The 21,063-nt window shown below is 36.8% G+C and overlaps 2 protein-coding genes across 6 annotated transcripts; both read right to left on the reverse strand.

The window, feature by feature from the left end:
* Positions 1-1,148: 1,148 nt before the first annotated feature.
* LOC142556683 (metalloendoproteinase 1-MMP-like) lies at positions 1,149-2,563 on the reverse strand. Its single transcript, XM_075668166.1, has one exon. The coding sequence runs from the start codon at positions 2,295-2,297 to the stop codon at positions 1,194-1,196; it is 1,104 nt and encodes a 367-aa protein (XP_075524281.1). The 5' UTR covers positions 2,298-2,563; the 3' UTR covers positions 1,149-1,193.
* Positions 2,564-5,664: 3,101 nt separating this feature from the next.
* Positions 5,665-20,717, reverse strand: LOC142555747 (protein SWOLLEN 1-like). Of its 5 annotated transcripts, none has more exons than XM_075666818.1 (16): positions 20,289-20,717; positions 17,540-19,032; positions 16,961-17,398; positions 15,694-15,744; positions 15,449-15,657; positions 14,903-15,339; positions 14,701-14,753; positions 14,507-14,614; positions 12,597-14,428; positions 12,293-12,401; positions 9,188-9,368; positions 8,320-8,387; positions 8,101-8,210; positions 7,201-8,007; positions 6,073-6,169; positions 5,665-5,988 (listed from the first exon to the last, which is right to left on the reverse strand). In XM_075666818.1, the coding sequence occupies exons 2-16, from the start codon at positions 19,020-19,022 to the stop codon at positions 5,969-5,971; spliced, it is 6,003 nt and encodes a 2,000-aa protein (XP_075522933.1). In that variant the 5' UTR covers positions 19,023-19,032; positions 20,289-20,717; the 3' UTR covers positions 5,665-5,968. The 5 variants fall into 5 exon arrangements, with proteins under 5 accessions (XP_075522933.1, XP_075522934.1, XP_075522931.1 ...); XM_075666819.1 differs by having other exon boundaries at positions 15,449-15,507; positions 15,667-15,744; XM_075666816.1 differs by having other exon boundaries at positions 15,449-15,744; positions 20,316-20,717.
* Positions 20,718-21,063: the final 346 nt, after the last annotated feature.

Consider the following 21,063-nt stretch of genomic DNA (forward strand, 5'->3'; position numbering starts at 1 on the left):
GAATAAGAGATTCGTCTATAAAATTTGATCTATAAAACGATATCGTTTTTTTATAAATGTGATCAATAGGATATTAAATTGTTTGGTTTGATTAGCATAGTATTTTAGAAATAACCATAGGGTGGAAGAGTCAATCTTCAAATGTTTGATGTTGAGGTCAAAATTAGTTTGACAACCAAACTTTACATCAAGAATCCCAAGTCCACTCCAGTCCCCTACCGTAACAACCCCTCCCAGGGTTCCAAGTCCAATCTAGAACTCAACCTTCAAGCCATATACTTATATCATATATCTTGTGATATCTAAAGTTTATAACATATTTCAACCTTCAAACGATAGAATTATACTTTATGTAGGGATGTAAACGAATCAAACTGTTTGTGAGCTATTCGAAGCTCGATTCGATAAAAGCTCGTTTGAGCTCGTTTAATGAGACTCGTTAAGATAAACAAATCAAACTCAAGCTTTACAGTATTCGGCTCGTTAGTTCGTGAACATGTTCGTTCGTAAGTTCATGAATAATCTTTTAGATGAAAAAATAATAGTTTTGATATTTGATTTATTGATTTTGCATATTATTTATGAAATAAAAAAATCTATTAAATTTATTTATTATAATAAATTTACAAATTTTAAAAAGAATAATATATATTTTTTTAAATATATAATTTACTTTTTAATTAATTTAACGAAAATTTAAATGTTTAATTCATATTTATTAAGCTTGTTTAGGCTCGATAAAGGTTTGAATAAGCTCGTGAGCCGTGCATATATTCGTTAAATAAAGCTCGAGCTCGGCTCGATTATAAACGAACAAATCTCAAACATTCAAGAGTTCGACTCGGCTCGACTCGATTACATCCCTTACTTTATGTCTCGTGACATCCAAAGTTTATAACGATATTTTTGGGTCTGATATCCAGTTATAGTAAAATCTCAAACAAACACAAAAAATCGACCATCTGAATACTAACGATCAAAATGTCAGTCCACTTTATATATATATATATGTATATATATGTATGTATGTATATATGTATGTATGTATGTATATATGTATGTATGTATTTACAATTCTTTGAAAATAAAAAGAACATATAAATCATTTATAAAAAAAACAACGGATAAATTATGTGTATAACTTATCACTCTCAAAATCTTTTTTAAAAAAGTTATTTAAAAAAAATGAAAAATCACAAACCCAAAAAAAGTAAACTTGCCACGCCAACAATAATACCACTGATCTTTAACATTCTTCTTCTAATATCCGAACCCATTCCCCAACTTGAGGAAATATCAGATTCCAACCTCGAATCGTACCTATAATTCGGGTTTGACCCGTATAGGGCCTGTATACCCTCCACGTCATCCTCTCGGAGCTCCACTTTCTTTTTCCTCGGACTCAAACTCGGGTACATAATCGCTTCCTTCACGGAGGAGTGACCCAACCCCAGCAGATGTCCGATCTCATGCGTCGCCACCGATTCCAAGTCCACCGCCACCTTCGATTTCTCGGTCGAGAAGTCCACCGCCCACCTCTCCGCCGAGTCGAGGTGGAACCGCCCGTTCTCCGGAGAGAAAGCATGCGCCAAAACCCCCAAGACCCCATCAAACTCCTCCCCGTCGCCGTGGTCACCGCTGTACCACCCAATCTTTATGTTAGCCGACGAGTAGCTCCTCGCCTCTGTAAAATTCACCGGAATCACCGCGGACCACCTCGAAAAAGCGCTCCCGAAAGCCAACTTCACGCCCGTCGAATTCACATAGTCGATCATATGCGCAGGAGAGAAAGCGTAAGTTAACGTCATCGGAGTTGGTCGAGCCCACCTTGGCTCGCCTTCAAAGTAAGCAAAGTGCCTCGTAGTTCTTAAACTTCCACCGGCGGCGGGAACAACATCGCTGACGCCACACCTCGGCGAGACAATCACTCTCATCGTATCATAATCCAACTTCCCCGTCTCCGACAAACCCAGATTTTTCTGATACGAAACCAAAGCCGATTCAAATTCCTCATCGAAAAAATCCGTAAAATTATGGTCTCGAGACGAAAAGGGCATGTACCCAAAGCGGCCAAAGTAACGCTTAAGCTCCGCCATGCCGTCGATGCGGCCACCCTTTCCGGCGTCGAGGAACCGCATGAAACCATGCCACGAACTGTTTGACAACCCGTTGGCTTTCAGTTCGGACATAGAATCGGGCAAAAACATGGCGGGAAAAAGCGGGAGACAGAAAAGGAACATGAAGACAAAGCAGGGCCAGGTACGATGATTGTTGTAATAACTGGAAAACGGAAACATGTTGGGTTGGGTTGGGTTGGGTCGGGTCGTTAGTTCATAAAATCTAGCTTCTTTGCGTTGGATTCTGAGCTTTTGGGATTATATGGGAAGTTTAAAGGGATTAGTTTTCATCGAATTTATTACCTATTTTTCTTTGTTGTATTGTAATTATAGGTAAGATCGATGCACAAGAAACTGTGACGGACGTTTCCAGCATTCTGTCTTTTTTGTTAATTTTCCTTGGAGTTTCCCAGGTTGTTTTGGTGGATTAACAACTTATATTTGCAACTTTTGACCAATATATCAAGTTTGATTGTAAAACAAAACACAGAGTAATTGGTGTTGCGGAAACGAAATAATAAAACTCAATTCAATCGAGAGAACTAATATGAAACTGAAACATTATTAATACTAATTCTCTGTTTGAATGCAAGTTACTTACTTACACAGAGTATTAATTATATTCTTAATATAATACTATAATAAGAGCCCTAATACAATTTAATTAAAAAATAATAGTTTTAAGGCAAAAACTTGTGTTAGACGGTCTCGCAAGTCGTATTTTGTGAGACATATCTCTTATTTGGATCATCCATGAAAAAATATTACTTTTTATGCTAAGAGTATTACTTTTTATTGTGAATATCAATGGGATTGACTCGTCTCACAGATAAAGATTTGTGAGGTCATCCATGAAAAAATATTACTTTTTAGTCAAAAACTTGTGTGAGACGGTCTCACGGGTCGTATTTGTGAGACGGATCTCTTATTTGGGTAATCCATGAAAAATTATTATTTTTTATGCTAAGAGTATTACTTTTTATTGTGAATATGAGTAGGGTTGACCCGTCTCACAGATTAAGATCCGTGAGACGGTCTCACATGAGACTCACTCTACTTTTTATTGTGAATATCGATATGATTGACCTGTCTCACAGATAAATATTCGTGAGACCGTCTCACAAGACACATATCTTAGTTATAATGCAATTGAATACTAAGAGTGCTGATAAAAAATGTAATCTTATTAAATTATTGATCTTGACATGCATCATAAATTAAACTAGAGATAAGATTTTTTATCCGATTACAAACATTATTAGATTATATATTAAAGAATAAGAGATGAAGCATGTAATTAATCGCTCAAAAAATATAAATATATTGGGAATATAAAGATAAAGATGTTCGTATAAAAAGCACGTAGCTTTTAAAAATTGAGTAAGATATATATTAATTAATTCGACATTGTTGCATTTGGATTCATAATTTTGAAATCAGAAATTTAAAATATATAATAACAAATTAATTGGCTTGTTTGGGAAAAAAAAATTTGGCGAAATCCTCAACTATCTAATTTAGAAGCCATTATCATGAATTTGAAGTATATCTAAATATAAACTCAATTCAAATCTTTACTTCAAAATTCCTTCAAATAAAAGAATTGGTCTCTTGTGATCTCACGAATCTTTATCTGTGACACGGTCAACCCTATCGATGTTCACAATAAAAAGTAATACTTTTTCATGGATGATCCAAATAAGATATCTGTATCACAAAATACGACCCGTGAGACCTTCTCACACAAGTTTTTGTCTTAATAAAAATCATCCAATCCAACCTCAATATAAATTTGCTAATTATATTGTTACTTTGGAGATTTATTGTTTTACATGCATTAAAATGAAAGATTTTGATAGATTTGATTTATATCTACATTTCAAATTCATCGTATTCACTTTATCCAAAAGTTAGAATCAACTGAGGATTTCAAATTTAATGCGATATTCATGTATATTTTTTTTCCTTCAAATTCAAATACACCTTTTAACCTTATTATTTTAAATTCTCGCACAAATTCAAATGGGATTTTCTTGCTTTAATTAGCTGCATCCAAAAGGTTGAAGCGATGACTGACATGTAAATTAACAATCGAGTTGTCTACATCCCTCGATTGTAATCATTTTCATATTACAAATTCTATGTAAGGACGTTTATTTGTTTCCAAGCAAACATTTTGATATCAAACTATTAGAAATAATATTATATTATGTTAGGACTGCTGATTGCAATTGATCCGAAATAAATATTGATTACGGAAGTTAGTAGGCGACTTTTCTTGTTCAAATTAACAATAACTTCCAATTGTATTTGGAAAATAATGCACCCTTTGATTTGAACGATGATGATGAATGATAATTCTAATTTACAATATTTAAGTCAAACTTGGACAAAACAAATATATGTAATTAATTAATACAAAAATTTACGTGAGACGGTATCACGGGTTAATTTTGTGAAACCGATATTCTATATGGGTCATCCACGAAAAAATATTACTTTTTATTTCAAATATATTATTTTGTATTATAAATATGGACATGATTGATCCGTCTCAAAAGACCAACTCATTAATTAATGTTTTATTAACCTTCAAGATCCATATGTATGTTTACACTTACAAAACAACCCATATCTATCATTTTCGGAGTTCAATTTGTTTTAAAATTTAAAAAGTTCTAATCTATCGGTTGATTTCATTTGAAACACATGCGTAATATATCCAATTCATAGAATTATAAACCTAACTATTATAAAAATATTGATACTCCTCACACTTAAAATTACGTTTGTATAAAATTAGAAATGTTGGGATTGTTTTTTTTTTTTCTTGGATCAAATGTTATGTCAAACAAATAACAAATTTTCTTCTACAATGATATTTAGATTAAGAGTATATCTCTTGTTAACGGTCTCACGAATCTTTATATGTAAGATGGGTCAACCCTACTAATATTCACAATAAAAAGTAATAGTCTTAGCATAAAAAGTAATATTTTTTCATAGATAACTCAAATAAGAGATCCGTCTCACAAAATACGACCCGTGAAACCGTCTCACACAAGTTTTTGTTTTAAATTATTTGACTAGGATTATTTTGTTTTGAATGCATTGCTTAACTTTTTAAAAAAGATATATAGTTTTTCTTATATAATGATATTTAGACGAATTTATGGGATTTCAACAAGTTGATTAATTAAGAGAGCGACTATGGGCCACAAGCCTTTCTTTAATTTCATTTTCATTACAACATATGTCACAAATAATCATGATGTAGAATTGCATTAATCATGTCTTTATTAATTCAGACGTTATTTCAAGTAATCATGAAAGAGGATTTCTTTTTTCCTACAAAATTTTGAATTTTTTAATATTTTAAAGAAAAATCAAATACTTTCATATGGAGCTGGCCTCTTTGACATCCCGATGGAATCATGGGTTCTTTAATCCTAACAAACGATAAACTCAAACCTTTAAAATGGCTTTTCAAGGGACATGAATAACACATTTTTTATCCTTGTTCACTTCACATAATTTACTCTAAAGGTTAAAAATACAAAAAGGGTTCAGCAACTAGAAAATTCAAAAGGGTTCACAATTTAAGACATCTCTGCAATCATTGTGCACATTACCAAGACAGATTCCATTTACAGCCTATTCATTCCAGGAGAAATACAAGTTCTAATTCTCTAGTCCTAAATAAATATCAACATCTACCACTACTAAATCTTAGTGCTGAAACGCCTAAAAATAAGAATGGATGAGCACTTCAATTCTCGATTTTCCTTCAGTATAACAAGGAATCTGTGTATAATGCGAGATAACTTGGCCTTGATATCCATTTTTCCTTGTCAATTGCGGCCACTATACCCTGTGATAAATCGTGCAGTAAAATTTAAGCACTCGACGTAAAAATATGAGCTGTGAGCTGTGAAACTAATAATTCAATATTTACCTTTAGATGTGTTTTTAGTGTGGCTCCTGTGGCTTTTGTCATGTGAAGAGGTTGGGAGCTTCGAGATCGTTAGGGAACTTTGCAGCCCTTCCAACAGCTGAAGAATAAAAGATCAGCAGATTGCTAAATGATGCAAGGCAAAAGTTAGAACTGGTACACGCACAACATATTCATGTTACTCCCAAACGATGTAAGAGCCCTAGAAAGGGGATACTACCTCCTCACGGATGTCATACAAATTCCACCATCATTGAAAATATTTTTGCACAAAAAAGATCCTCAGAATCAGTACTGATATAGTTGTAACCGGTCCATTCAACATAAAGAGTAATATCGACCCTTTCCAATTGAAAATTATGCACACAATTCAGCACGCTCAGCCCTCAGGGCACTAACTTTCTTCGAATTGAACAATAACTGTAACCATCTTTATTTCTGTCATGAGCAACTCTTCTAAATCTAACTATTCAATCAAACTTCCATGCCATGAATCAAGGTCACCTTTCAGCAAAAACCAGTTATTATTCACACCATTCGGCTTCATAAAAGGACATCTCTGATAATTGAGAACTTTTTGAAGCAACTACAAGTTTTTAGATATTTTCCTCCCGGATTTTGGCATTGTACATTATGCAGGGTGGAGGTCAACAACTTGACAAACTTTTTAAAAACCAAAAATAGAATTCAGCACAAGCAAAACTCAGCTAATAGGACAATTGAGATCCCAGCTAAAAATGTTCCATTGAGGTTAATTAAAGTGACTTTCAGCTGACCAAGCACAATTATGACAATCTCTTTAAGAACAGATTTAAGAGCTCTCAAATACTTCCGTGCAAACATTTATCTATTTTCTTAAACATAGATATATTTAAATGCATATTAGTCAAAATTGAAATGAAAGGATAGAAAAGCAAAAGATTGTGAGAGGATTTTTTAACACACAGAATCAGATGGACTGAAATTGGAACATATTTTAATTTTCCAGCAATTATAAGAATATTTATATCTGAGTTTATAGTGAGTAAAATATTAATAAATAAGTGTGCATATCATATAGAACTCCAAAACTAGACTAAACAGGTAAGCATAAGAAAATGAAGAAACAGCAAAAGATTAACAATGACTTACCCTTGATGTTGGCTGAATTCGGCGAATTGATCGACGGGGTTCAGAAACACTGGAAACAAAATTTTCATCTGCTTCATTCTTTTCCGACTTCCCACTGGAAGGTGCGAGTTTCCCTTCCTTGAGCCGCTCAGACATTGTATTCAATGCTGATGTTTTCTTGCGATTTTCTGATCGAGATCGAGAAGAAAATATCATTGCGCTTTCAGGAACATTGGAAAATGATTCAAATTCAGTAAGGCTTTTGTCAACCGGTTCATTATCATCATTGCTTAACGCAGCATCACTAGCATTGGAGTGGGAAGAGTTTAAGCCATCTTTCCGAGGTAATATTCTAGTTGGGATGGTTGGAGGTTTCCCAGACTTGGGAGCTTTGGATTTAGGCTCTGTTACTAGTTTCTCCTTCAAATCAATCTTTGAATTATTTTTTGATCCCCTGGATCCTGGTCCTTGAGACGTCAAAAATTTAGCCAACTTAACCGAATCATCAGGTACAGTCTTGGTGCTCCAATCAGAAACGTAATGTTTGCTTACTTCAATGAATTTTCTCTTCTTTCCAGGCTTAGGAACACCAATTAAAACTCTCGATCCTTCTTTCTGTAAACCATACCTCAAAGTCCTGCCCATGTCAGGTTTTTTACCAACCCTAGTACTGCCAACATTAAAAGCTGTTTCTTCAGCGGACAAAGGCAATCTGTGTTCAGCTTTGTCTACTTCTGCAAAATTGATGGCTTTAGACAGCTCACCCTTCCCTTTTGTCTCCATGTCACTGCTTCCCAACTTTGGTCGCTTCTCTATTGGTGTATCTCCCTGAAATGGAAACACATAGCTGAGTAAGATGACAGCTAAAGCACACTTTTGTGAAACCAGTTCTAAATTATATAATGAAGTAAAATATAAGACCTGGGAAGTTCTGTCCTGTCCTGATCTACACCATTCAATCCATTGGTCATCAACCCAAATTACAGTCGGTCGTAGATGCCATACTTTAACATCTAATGTCTCCCCTTGAGCTACGTACACCAGAAAAGGTGAAGGTAAATATTTTCCTAGTTTAGCTAAAGTTACAGATCAAAAAGTACATATTATTCTGAATAATTCATATATGCAAACCAGAAATACCTGGGAAATGGACACTCCATGTGGTTGTGTCTTTTTTATTCTTCTCAGAAATAATCCCTTCACGCCAACTGAAATAGCATGTTCAATGGAGAAAGAAAGATGAAGGACAAGCAGGACTCGGTCATTTCAGAGGCCAAATATATGCAAGCAAACTTACTTTGACGCATTTCGCGATAATTATTTAAAATAGTATACCAAATCTAAGGATTCAGTGATTATTGTCCCAACTAAAAGACCTCCACTTACAATAAAGATGCATTAACTCGATCCTTGTTCGAATGGAGTTTCGAAGAAAATACATGTCTAAGTCCTGTTGACTTAAAAAGGATATTCAATAAGCAGTAGGAAAGTTGAAACATATTCATATTCATATTAATGCAGAATGAATCATGATAAGAACAATTTTGACCGTACGGTGCATCGCTGACAATCATGATCAAATATATTTATCTTCCACTGTCATGAGTTAGAGCGAACAAAATATGACTCAACCAAAATTCTCCAAGTATAACAGAAGCCTCATCTCATTTTTATCTTACATGTGTGCCTGCACGATCAGAATGTAAATTAAGCTCCATAAGATATTGCGTATACGAACGCTTCAAAATCATTCCAGTGTCCCATAAATCAAATACAAATTAACAATATATTTGAAGTTAACTTCCTAAGATCCCACTTGATAATTGATGAGCGACTCCATCAGGCGCATACATTTGACCCATTTTGCTACCCATGGGGAGCTAATCAAATTTGACACCAAGGATAAATACAGAGCATCAAAGATTTAGAAGAAACAAATAAGAGAACAATATCTAGCAAAGCCAAGTATTAATACCAAGCCATCATCATACAAAGGAATTGCTCTTACCAATCCTCCACCCAAGCATCAACTTTGTCTCCCACAGACCAAGTATAATCCTTCACAGCAGCTCGACGTCTCTTCCTCGTCCCTTCAAATTGCACTGCAGTCATAGGATGAGGAATTCGTACCATCGGAGGGTTACCATCTTTGGCTTCTAGTGATACCCATTCCTGCAGCTGCTCTGATCCTAAAAGAGGAGCACATCAATGTGAGAATACATCAGGATCCCTAATCCTCAGCAGAAGGAATAAATTTTGAATCAATTACAACAAAAATTTAGACGCATAAAGAGTATTAACCCAGAATATACAGATTTGATGAAAAGCTAGAGTGCCAAAAGATGAGAGAACGCTGAATGACATTCATTGGATTGAGACATATAAGAAAGTGATGGAAAGGCTTGAAGAGGCATTCTATAAAACATTCAAACAACTCCCAGAAGAACATTCCTTCCAACAAGAAGTTAACTGGAAAAACCAGTTCTGACAGGCACTATGCCATATCAATACTGTCGTGCACATTCCTCCACTATTTCCACTTACATGACCAAAAGAAAAATAACACCAGTATCATTCAGCTATTAAAAAAATAAAAAAATCTTTTTTTTGATAGGAAACGATTAATTATTAATAGTGATAAAGTAAAAGGAGTACATCAGTGGACTAGTAGTCCACTGTCATAATTCCGCGCAATCCAATAAAATAAAACTTAAGTACTCTAGCAAAACACATATTCCCAATGTCTCATCAAATCAAAAAAGGAGACATTAGCGAAGTCTTTGTGGTTTCCAATCCACGTTGCCATGTTGATCTTGATTTTTTCCCAGCAATCCTCTGAATTTGCCTCAATATCTTCAAAAATTCTTCGGTTTCTTTCTAACCAAACCGTCCAACAAATGCAGTGAACCACAGTCTGCCAAAAAATTCTTCCTCTATTACCATTTGGCTGTCCCAAATCCATATTGAATAGCTCTTTTGTTGACTTTGGTGTGACCCAAACCAATCGCAGCTCTTGCAACGCTCTAGCCAACAGAGATATGGAAAATGGACAATGAATGAGCAAATGATCTTGAGTCTCTGTTTCATTTCTGCATAAAACACACCAGTTGGGACTCAAAGTAATACCAGGACATCTTTGTTGAATCATCTCCGAGGTCGGTAGCTTACCCAGAGTGGCTGTCCAAGAGAAAATCTGGATCTTATTTGGGACGGGATTTTTCCAAATGGCATGGAATAAACTGAAAGGCGGAAAAAGATCATCTGGGAAAAAAGATGCATAGAAAGAACTGACTGAGAAACAACCTGAAGAATCCCCACTCCACTTAATAAAATCGTCTACCCCTTCAACTAATCTAACCGACTAATACAACTAAAAACTCTGACAACTGACCAATTTCGTTATCTCTTACCGCCTTTCTGAAATGAAAATCCCAGGAAAGATTGGACGTGACACTATCAATAAAGACAAAATAAGATATAGGCAAATTATGAAGTGCTGATAAACGAAACAATGCTGGAAAAGAATCTTTGAACGAAGAGTCCCCCCACCATCTATCCTCCCAAAATCTAACCTTATTCCCCTCTCTCACAACAGTAGAAACTCTCAATTTAAAAGTTGGGTATATACGGGAAATATACTTCCAAGGGCATCTAAACGTGGTGTTCCTTGCCAACCCCGCATCCCATCCATTTTCTTGAAACCCATACTTACTAACAATTATCTTCTTCCATAATGTTCCCTCTTCGTTGAAAAATCTCCACCACCACTTTCCAAGCAAGGCCTTATTTCTGAAGATGATTTTCCCAACTCCCAAACCCCCTTTATCCTTCATCCTACACTTACCCATGACCCACCGCACATGTATTCTCACGTATGAACGCCGTGTATGACCACCACCAGAACCAAAAATTACATTGAATGGTGTTCAATATTATCACCAAAAAAACAAAAGCAAAAAACCGTCAAGGTTTTGTGTGGTGTCAAGTTTAAATGATAATCCGTTTGATTGACACACCACGGGTCTCAAACCATTTTAAAAACCATTGATGCACCACACATGGCGCGTTAAAAATCACTAGTCAAATACCAATTTAGAAAATTTAAAACCATAAAAACAAATTCATCAATCACACATACCCAAGAACCCAAGAGGCAATCCTCCAGTTCACAAACTAGCCCGATCATCATAAATACTAGTGCACCAGCGCAAGCATATACAATCTTTCTTGTGAGTTGTGATTAATTTAATTTATATGAAAATAAGGATAATATCATAATTGTAAAATTAATAAGGGACCACAGCAATTTGGGAACTTGGCCTAAAAACAGAAGAAAAAATTGGTAAAGAAATAAAAAAAAAAGTGGTTGAAAAAAAAATGGCCATACCATGAGACCAATTGTTGGTCTCATGGTCTCGCCCTTAATATGGTAGATAGAGAACATCCTTATAACTCCACACGACCATCCTAGCCCTCTGAGAAACATCATCTCCAATACCTCCCTCCATGATAGAACAACAATAATGAAAACACACTCAGGCGATTCACTATATCAAGCATTACAATTGTTCATGAGATTTCTTAATTTCATCGTAAAATCATAAAAATAGAACCTTAAAAGTTCATATAATCTCTACACAAACTGCATTCCCAAAACTGACATAATATAAGTTTACACAGGGTTCATATGCTTTCAATCTATACTGAACAAAAACAAGCCTACTTGTCTCTTTGGCACTACCAATACCATAACTCAACCTACACACAGCCAGATAAGCCTACTTGTCTCTTTGGCACTACCAATACCATAACTCAACCTACACACAGCCAGATATTTAAACTTAGCATGAGGTCATACTGAACCATTTTATCAGGATCCAGATGTGACAGTTTAAAGTGTTTTGAGGTATTGGAAAGGTGTTTTTTCCTAATCTTCATTGTTGAGAAGAATATTTCTGTTATGCAAAGTGGAAATTCCACTCTAAACAATTCTTGTGTCGTTATAAAAGAACAATGATGTGACATATAATGTGATAATGCTGTTATTTTGCAGTAATACTTCTGTAAATTGTCATCCCAAATTAAAAGAAATAAGAAAATCCTCGCAACAGACCTTGATCCGATTGGAGTTCTGTGAAGCAAACAAAGGCATCATGATCCTTCAAACTTAATATATTAGCTGAGAACCATGCTTTCTTTAAATCACCACGATCCTTAAGAACCTACAGAGTAAAAGCAATCCACATTTTCTCACAACATGGAAGAGTTAAGTATCAATTCATGGGATTGATAGTCTCAACACTGAACACCGAACATCGAGCAACAAAAACATTAGAAAATAAGACACAGGCACATGGGTTAAACGAGGTAATGTAAAATAAGTATAAGATATTTAAAATCCAATAAAGCTCACAAACCTCAACAATGGAACCTTCTTTTATGATTGCTGTACTATCGTATGTAATAGGAGTGAACGATTTTAATCTCGATTTAACAAATGGTTCGGCAGCAATGCCACTGGCTTTATCTGACTCAGTCACCCGTTCATCCTTGTGAGCTTTTGAATTCTTCTCTCCGTGCTTGATAGAAGATACAAAACCCTCTTCAACTGTGACACCAGCATCAACAATATTTCTAGATAATTCCATTTGAGCAGGAAGTGTGATATGACTAGAAACGTGCATATCTTTAGAATGCATCTCTGGTACATTGCTGTTGTCAGATTTGTCATTACTCGCGTCATTTGATTTTGAACCTGGCATGGATGCCACCTGCGGAAGTTTCCAATAACCATCTGGTCCAGCCTCCACCAGTTGACTCAAAGTGAAAGGATCGCCCATGGCAACAACTTTTCCAGCATGTGAAACGGCCTCTGCTGCCATTTCCGCTGCCTTTACAATGGCATCAAGATTTTCAGCATGCCTCGTAGCAGCTGAAGCAGCCTCAACCCTTTTTTTAGCAGCCTCTTTGGCAGCAGATATCACAAAACTGGAAATATTGTTATAATCTCCACCCTTCATAATCGATACCGGAATTGCATTGGCCAAGTTGTTTACAGAGGTATCACATTCAGGTGCACTGAGAGTTCCGTATTTGGTTACTGATTCGTCAGCTATTTGTTTTGCCTGCATAGCAGCATTTGATGCAACCTTTGCAGCTGCAGCTGCGGCTCTAGCAACAGAAGCAGCTGCAGCAACAGCAACAGCAACTGATGCTAATTTAGCTTCGGCTTCTGTCTTCAAGCCAGAATTCTTTTGCTGCTCCAACTGACTCCACAAACCTTGGCAATGCCCCATGGCAGTAGCAGCATGGATAGCTGCCTCTTCAGCATGTAACTTAGCCTCCTCAACCTTACTAAATTCCTCGAGAACCAGAGCCCTTTTATCCATGATCGAATCACCACTCTTCTGGTGATCACTTGAAATTGAGGGCCATGCAGCAGAGATAAACTGAATGGATTTTCCTTTTGGCACAGAGCTAGAAGGGGTCGTGAAAGCAACTGATGTAGAATAAAGACAGCTAGCTACAGGCATGGGCATTGAATCTGAAATTGGGATTCGACTGATATCCTCCAGTGCAGAAGCCTTTATTGACAATCGGTTATCTATTACAGGAATAGAGAAAGAATCTGCGGCTGTAGCAGTCACAGAAGCCTGTAAAACATCAACAACACCAGAAGATTTTTTTCTCTTTCTAGATTTTGTGTTAGCGGAAGTCTGGGTGGTGGACAAGGCCACCTTTTTTAAGTCAAGAGAGGAAGCCTCAGGAAATAGAGCAGTAGACCCAGTATGAATTGCAGGAATGGGAGTCACGTGGCTTATACCAGAGGAAACCGAAGATGATCCTTTGACTGCAGCTGCCGACTTTACAGGTTCCAAAATCGGGAACACAGTATAATTAGAACTAATATCAAACGGAGAACTTTGTGAAGAAGTAGCCCAGGGTACTGGAAAGGAAGCTTGTGCTTGCCTAGAGGTTGTATGTGACACCAAATTCCGTATTGGTGGGTTATGATAAGGATGCAAGGGAGAAACAGCCTGATACTCAAAACCAGCACATCTGGCTGTGCTGCTGGATGGCACAGCCTCACAAGATGAGACAGATGCATTCCACAGGGATGAAGAGAGAGGGATCAATGGATTAATAGCCTGAGAAGAGATGAATTTGTTGCTTGCTCTACCAGCAGGCGATGGAAGAACTTCACTACCAGCAAAAGTCTGTCTATTCACTTGATCTGGAGCTTTAACGCCTGCATCAATCCACTCAGTGTCAAAATCAGCCAACAATAAATTGGAACAACACAGAGTAGACAAAACGTTTTAGGTACCTGAGCTTGATCGTGCAGGTGTTTCAAAATTAAATCCCTGGGATTTCTGACTATTAAGCTTTTCTACAACAGCTCGCCAGGAAGACTCCCAAATGCTCCTGCCGCCATCTGCAATTTTTAGAGGAAAAACAAGAATTTACTTGGCAAGCAACAATGTATCCATTGTAAAACATAATAACAAGACTGGAACTAACCAGACACACCAAAGGCTGAAATCATACAGGCTTCGTCTGGTGCTACTCCTTGTCTGCAAGAAGCAACCATTCAGCCATTATTAGAGACCAACTGGAGGATAAATTGAAGCCAAAAAAAAAAATCACAAGAATCCGAAACAAGAAATTTGGAGCCTCTGCAATATGTTACTGCACGATAATTTGAGAGAGAGAAACAACTTACATAAGAGATCCATAAACAAAGATCTGTGCTCGCAGTTGAACTTGCTGTAAATCTGTAAAAGGCTGTTGAAAGAAAGATGATAGTGGAGCAGAAGTATTTAGATCCGGCAAACTGGATCCAGTAATAGAAACAGTGGCCCTTGGCTTGACAACGCTTTCGAGTGTCAAGAGTTGGCCAGCCAACAGCGGACTCAACGGACCACAAGATTTACCCCCCCTTTCATTTTGCCACAAAGGTGATTTTTCCTTCACCTGATTACCCGTTTTTGCACTTTCCTTAACAGATTTACCGCTTCCACGTCTTGATTTCCGCTCAGTGGAACCTTTAAACCCTCCAGATGGTGGCAACCCATCAGACATTAAAGAAGTTTCATGAGAAATTCCCTTCAATATCGCAGGATCTGTGCCACCAGACGTCGATAAGGATACACTCCCAGTCTTCAAACAGATTCATAGCAAAAAAAAAAGCAAAATGCTAAGAAATAGACAGAAAAACAAAGATAATATCATAAAATAATCAGAACAAGTCCAGAGAAAAGGAAAATACCACGGGTAATTTGCTTGCTTGAATACTGGGAACTGATTGCAAACCGGTGCTGGAATCTCCTGTAGACATAGTTCGACTTTCTAAATGTCTGACATCTGAAGTACTTATCCCCTCTTCTTTGAAAAGAGTTTTCACTTTTGCATCCACAGATGACGATAAAACATTGCCTAAATTTTTAGAGTCACTGTTTTTAAGACTCACACGCTTGCTTACTTTACCTTGCGAAAGCTCAGTACAACTAATGTCGGGCAAAGAAAGCTGGTTCGATTCATCAGTATCAACAGCATTGATGGTAGCTGCATAGACCAATAGAAGTGATCCGGAGTTACTAGAAATGAATCCGAAACTCTAAACTGCAATTAGCAAAAGTACTTCTGCGACACGATGCCAACAACTTGATGATGTCAAAGGAATAGACATTGAAGTGTTTTGAAGGACAATCAAAGTTGTTCATGCCAATCAAAATCACAGGATACCAAAGAAACATTTTAAGAGTCACGAAATCCATACCAAGCAGTGATAAAATATGATGAAAAGCAACTATTAGAATTAAAATCATTAATGTATTAAGTGGGAGAGAACTTATGTATAGTTGGATTGAGAACAGGGTAAACAAATGTTCACAATCATTTCCAAGAGTAGACCAGTAATGATGCAGTTCAAAGTATCACACAACATGTAGTTCAGATTAATTATATCAGATATAAAAAAAAGGCTTCACAAATATGCAGAGAGAAAATCATAAGCCCCTAGCTTTTTTTAGTTTTACAACAGAAGTGTTGAGGGGGTTGCGTTTCCCGGTCACCCGAGTGAGAGACAAAGAGGCAGATATAAAGAGAGAGTAATCACGTGATCTTCCTCTACTTCAGCATACGTACTTGCAAGCAAGTCATCATTTGGCAAGTAGTGAAAACCCACATCTCAAGCATTTTCCCTTTAGTTCCTACCTAACTACTGGTCTATTATGTGTTTACCATCATTGTAATTCTGTCAAAAGAATGTTCGGACAAATTAAATGTTACGACAAAATAAAAAAAATGTCTGCATTAATTGACAAAGTCACTTGTACGACTTTACACATTTAAATTTAAATAAATGAATTTACAACCACCGCAAAGCAATTTCATTCATATTACTTAAACCAAGTTTTATCATGTCTTTCATAGAAGTTTCGACATTGACAGCACATTTACCGTCTGTATGGCAATCATTTAATTCCTCAAACATTAATGGGCCTAAAATAACCTTGGTTTTGTTTTATAAGAACTGATTTATTTAAATTTGCTTGTGCCTACTGCCCATCATTAATCTTGAATGCATGTAATCCCAATTCATTCCCACAATGCTTAAACATCTAGGCATAATTTACTCTGCAATGGCAATTGTACTGCACCTTAGAATCATGGGAAGACATAATAGGCCAAAGGAACAAGAAATCTAGCTCCGAAACCAACGATTGTGTTTATTGATTCTATGAAAAGTGCATGTCAGTTACAAATTACAATAGCTTACCTGAAACTATTGGAGAATTTTCTACATTGTTTTTTCCTTCTGCATCTTTTGCCTTTTCAGAAGGTGCAGCTTCAGCTACATCATCTTGCACAGTCGAGCCAGGGGCAGAATGTTCCATATTTTCATTCAAGTCCTTACTAGTTTTGTCACAAGAGGCATCACTGGAAGCTTCAAACAGGACAGCAGACTGATCGACCGTCTTAGCTTCTTCGACTGGAGTAGAATCAAACAATGTGCTCTTTTCAGATCCAACAACAGGGGCAAACTCATCAGCCCCTCCAAAAATAACATCCGTCCCTGATATAACCGGTTCTTTATTTGCTTCAAATTTAATTGCTTTATTCTGATCCCTCTTCTGTATATCATATGAAGGTGTGCCACGCTCATCACAGTCAGCTAAATCACCTCCTTTGGCACTTGATGATATCAAAGTTGTACCTGAAACTTCCGAGTTCAATACTGCCACACAATTGAAAGTAAAACAGGTATGCGAGCATGGGTTGATGACTGAGGCCTCAGACAAGATTAGAACATTACTGAAAAAACAAGATAAAACAAATAATGTACATGCAAACATACCTGGATTATCCCCATTAGAATTATTAAATTGGGATGAAGCTGCCTTCAAATTTACTTCAGCTAACCTTCCCTCTTTCTCATTATCATCACAGACCAAAATCATCAAATCAAGAGACAACTTGTTGTCGTCCTCACATTTAGAAGCATCCAGTTTACATTCATCAACATCCGACTGCACAGAAAGATCATTTTCTCTGCGTGTCTCTATGCTCCCAGGTAGCATGGCAGGAGGGAGATGATCCCCATGCTCTAAATTTTCTTCCTGTGTAGCAGCAACCTCTCTCACATTTGTGATATCCTCAATCGCTGTTTTCTCCATGCAGCCCACACCATTAAATGACGAATCTGCAGAATCACCAAGACAATCTCTCTCACTTTCTTCTATTCCAATTCCTGCAACAAACTCTTTTTCTTGAAGGGGAGAAGATGGCTTCTCAGTTAACATATCACAACCTTCAGGCGGCTGCTTAATCTTGGTACCTGAAGAGAATACTGCAGGCCCACAATCACTATCACCTGCAGCAACAAAAGAAGCATCATCGAAACCCTCAAATGTAGACATGGACTCTACCTTCCCAGAAATTCCGGTAGTTCCACCTATGGTAGTAACACAAACATCAACTGCATGATCTGCAGATTCCAACTTTGCAGGATTTTCAAGATCACAAGGCATATCCAAACTAACGTCTTCAGAATCATTCCCACCCACTAATTCATAACTCATACTGTGCTCTTCCTTTTGTACCTCCACTCCCACAGAAATATCATTTGATACACTAATCGCATTAACAAAATTGGGATTCCAGAGCTTATCCACATCACCTGTCTCCACAATGCTCTCGGTGATCATCTGAAAAGAGCTCTCATTATTATCAACTCCCATGCCCGGACCAGATAAATTTTCCTGCTCATGTTTGCTAGGAGATTCATTTGGCAAGCCACTTGAATCACCTTGATTTTCCATGTAGCTCTTCAAGTCTGTATGCAAATTTTCACTGGTCACTTTTAAACTACATCCTTCACCTTCAAGCACGTAATCCATCTGGTCATTCTTCAAGTTAACCTCCACTTGTTTCGTTGAGCTACCAAGCTGAGGGTCTGAACCCTCAACCATAGTTTCACCTGGGGCCACCTCTTCCTGTCCGACCGCCTTCAATAACATTTCAACGGATTCTGATGATGTTGCCTCATACCACACATTGTCATGCCTTGGCAAAGCACAAGATTCTGTTGCGTTGGAACTGAACTCTATTCCACTGCTTCCCCGAGAAAAATCCTCTATCCAATGATTGTCTTCCTGACTTGGAATACCAAGAAAAACTTCGTTCTCACCTAAACTATCGAATCTTAAATGCCCGTGAAGATTGTCATCAAAATCGAACTTGGGAAGAGAAAATGGTTGTAAAACTGAGGAAATTTTAGAGTTCTCTTCACCAGCTAAGTGAAAATTCTGGCTTCCACAGTCATTGTCATCATAGTCCATCGGTGTATCCCTGAGAGTAAAAAGGTACCGAGAAGGGATATGAAAGGAGAATTGAAACTTATGGAAAACAACAATCAAAGAAACAGCAATTACATAAAACATATGGGAGAATAACATCATGAATCCATCAAGGCACTACTACTCCTGCACGCCACGAACTATATTCAATAGTTTATCCTAAATAAGTACCGCAGTTCATCGTTCACGCCCTATGTTGAAATTACACTTATCGAGCACACATCTAAGTTCTCAAACAATCATGCCAAGATGAAAAATCATGAATTACAATGAATCAAAAGGCAGATTCTTAAAATTAACATCAATATTTAGGTATTGCCGTAGAGGTTAGTTTCCAAACTCATTCAGCAATGAACAAAGGGAAAAAAATAATAATAATTTTCAAAGCCTCTTTGCATGATTACTGATGTGGCATTTTAAGTCAACAATATAATCTGCATCAATTGTCCGTCAAATTGGAATCTGTAGACATTTTTTTAGTAAGTGACCAATCATGTACTGATTTACTAAACTTCAGCAGTGGCGCAGTTACACCAAAAATAAAATAAAAAAGGGCTAAGATGGACCTTTTAAAACAAAGCCCAAAAAGTTAAAGACTTTTACCCACACTCCCATAAATATCATCGTAAAACGCCAAAACCATATTAGGTACAGGTATGCATTCTAATTCAACAAGTTCTAGATAAATTAATAAATAAATTGCGACCCAGGTAAGGAAAAACCAGAAGAAAAAAGACAATTGAAATACAAGACAGAATAAAAGTAAGTGAAGTCCAAAGATAGTACTGCAATACAGGGACATAAATAAAACCCACATTTACCGATACGACAAAACATGGATATAGCATGTCCATGTCGAAGGTATTGTAAAGAAGAACTAACATACTAGTGTACTTCAACAAAAATAAGAAAGAAACTTAAAAGACGGGTAAAATAACACATCTCAAAACCCTAATCTTCTAAGAAAAAACTCATTTAGTCCCTAAAAAAGACAGAAGAAACAAAAAGTTTCGTAATTTCCAGAATCAACTCATTCTTCTAAAACACGATTCATTCCACAACACACCAAAAGCCTCAAATTAACCGACATATACCCTCCGCTTACAAGCACCTATAGAGTACTAAACGAGAACCCCGAAACCCATACCTACATCTCAATATTTTCTATCAAAACCCAGGAAAATTTACAAACCGGATATTCAACAGCCTTAACGATACTGTTAAAAAAAAGAGGAAATGAAGGAGTACCAGAAGAAGTAAGTGTAGAGACGCTACCTCCCTCCATCCGGGGACGAAATCCTCACCAGCTCAATCCCAATTGAACGACCACACCATCCTTCATAACCCTAGCCGAGAACACTCCAAACTCCTCAGTAAACTCCAAACCCACCCCAACGACGTCACTCTACACCTCAACCTCTACACCCCTAGGCGCCGTACCCTATACACAAACATGTGTATATACAGAGAGAGTTCAATTCTGTTTCTTTTACGATAGCAAACGACCCTATTTTCATTTTATGAAGAAATTTCGAATCCGACTGAATTTTCAGACAGGGGGGAGGGTGTTTTGGGGAAAATAAAATACGAAAACTGCCGTGTCTGGATCCAATTGGTTGATGATTACAAAGATCCGATCCGGGTTTGGGTTTTGAACAAATCATGCGGGTGAATGAATTCGGATAGGAATTGTGCACCCGTTACCATTTCATTTCATTACCCCGAAGATGAATACAAATATTTCATGTCTGTATCTATATATAACATTTAAAATATTAAGTATATACGACTTTTACGTGTTCGTCTTTTGCATACGTACGTTGAATGAATATTTTTTTCCCCGATAAATAATGTATAAAAATACAAAATTCAATTCAATAAATAAATTAATGTGTTCATTGTCATAATATATGTCTCACGTTTTAGGTTAATCATGTCATGGTTGTTGACGTTAGACCCTTGTTTATATTAGTTGTTTTACTTTGGTTGGATAAAATATCTGGAAGTTGTATATATGGACTTG

Source organism: Primulina tabacum, chromosome 9, assembly GCF_025594145.1.
Source record: "Primulina tabacum isolate GXHZ01 chromosome 9, ASM2559414v2, whole genome shotgun sequence".
In the NCBI taxonomy this organism is placed as follows: domain Eukaryota; kingdom Viridiplantae; phylum Streptophyta; class Magnoliopsida; order Lamiales; family Gesneriaceae; genus Primulina; species Primulina tabacum.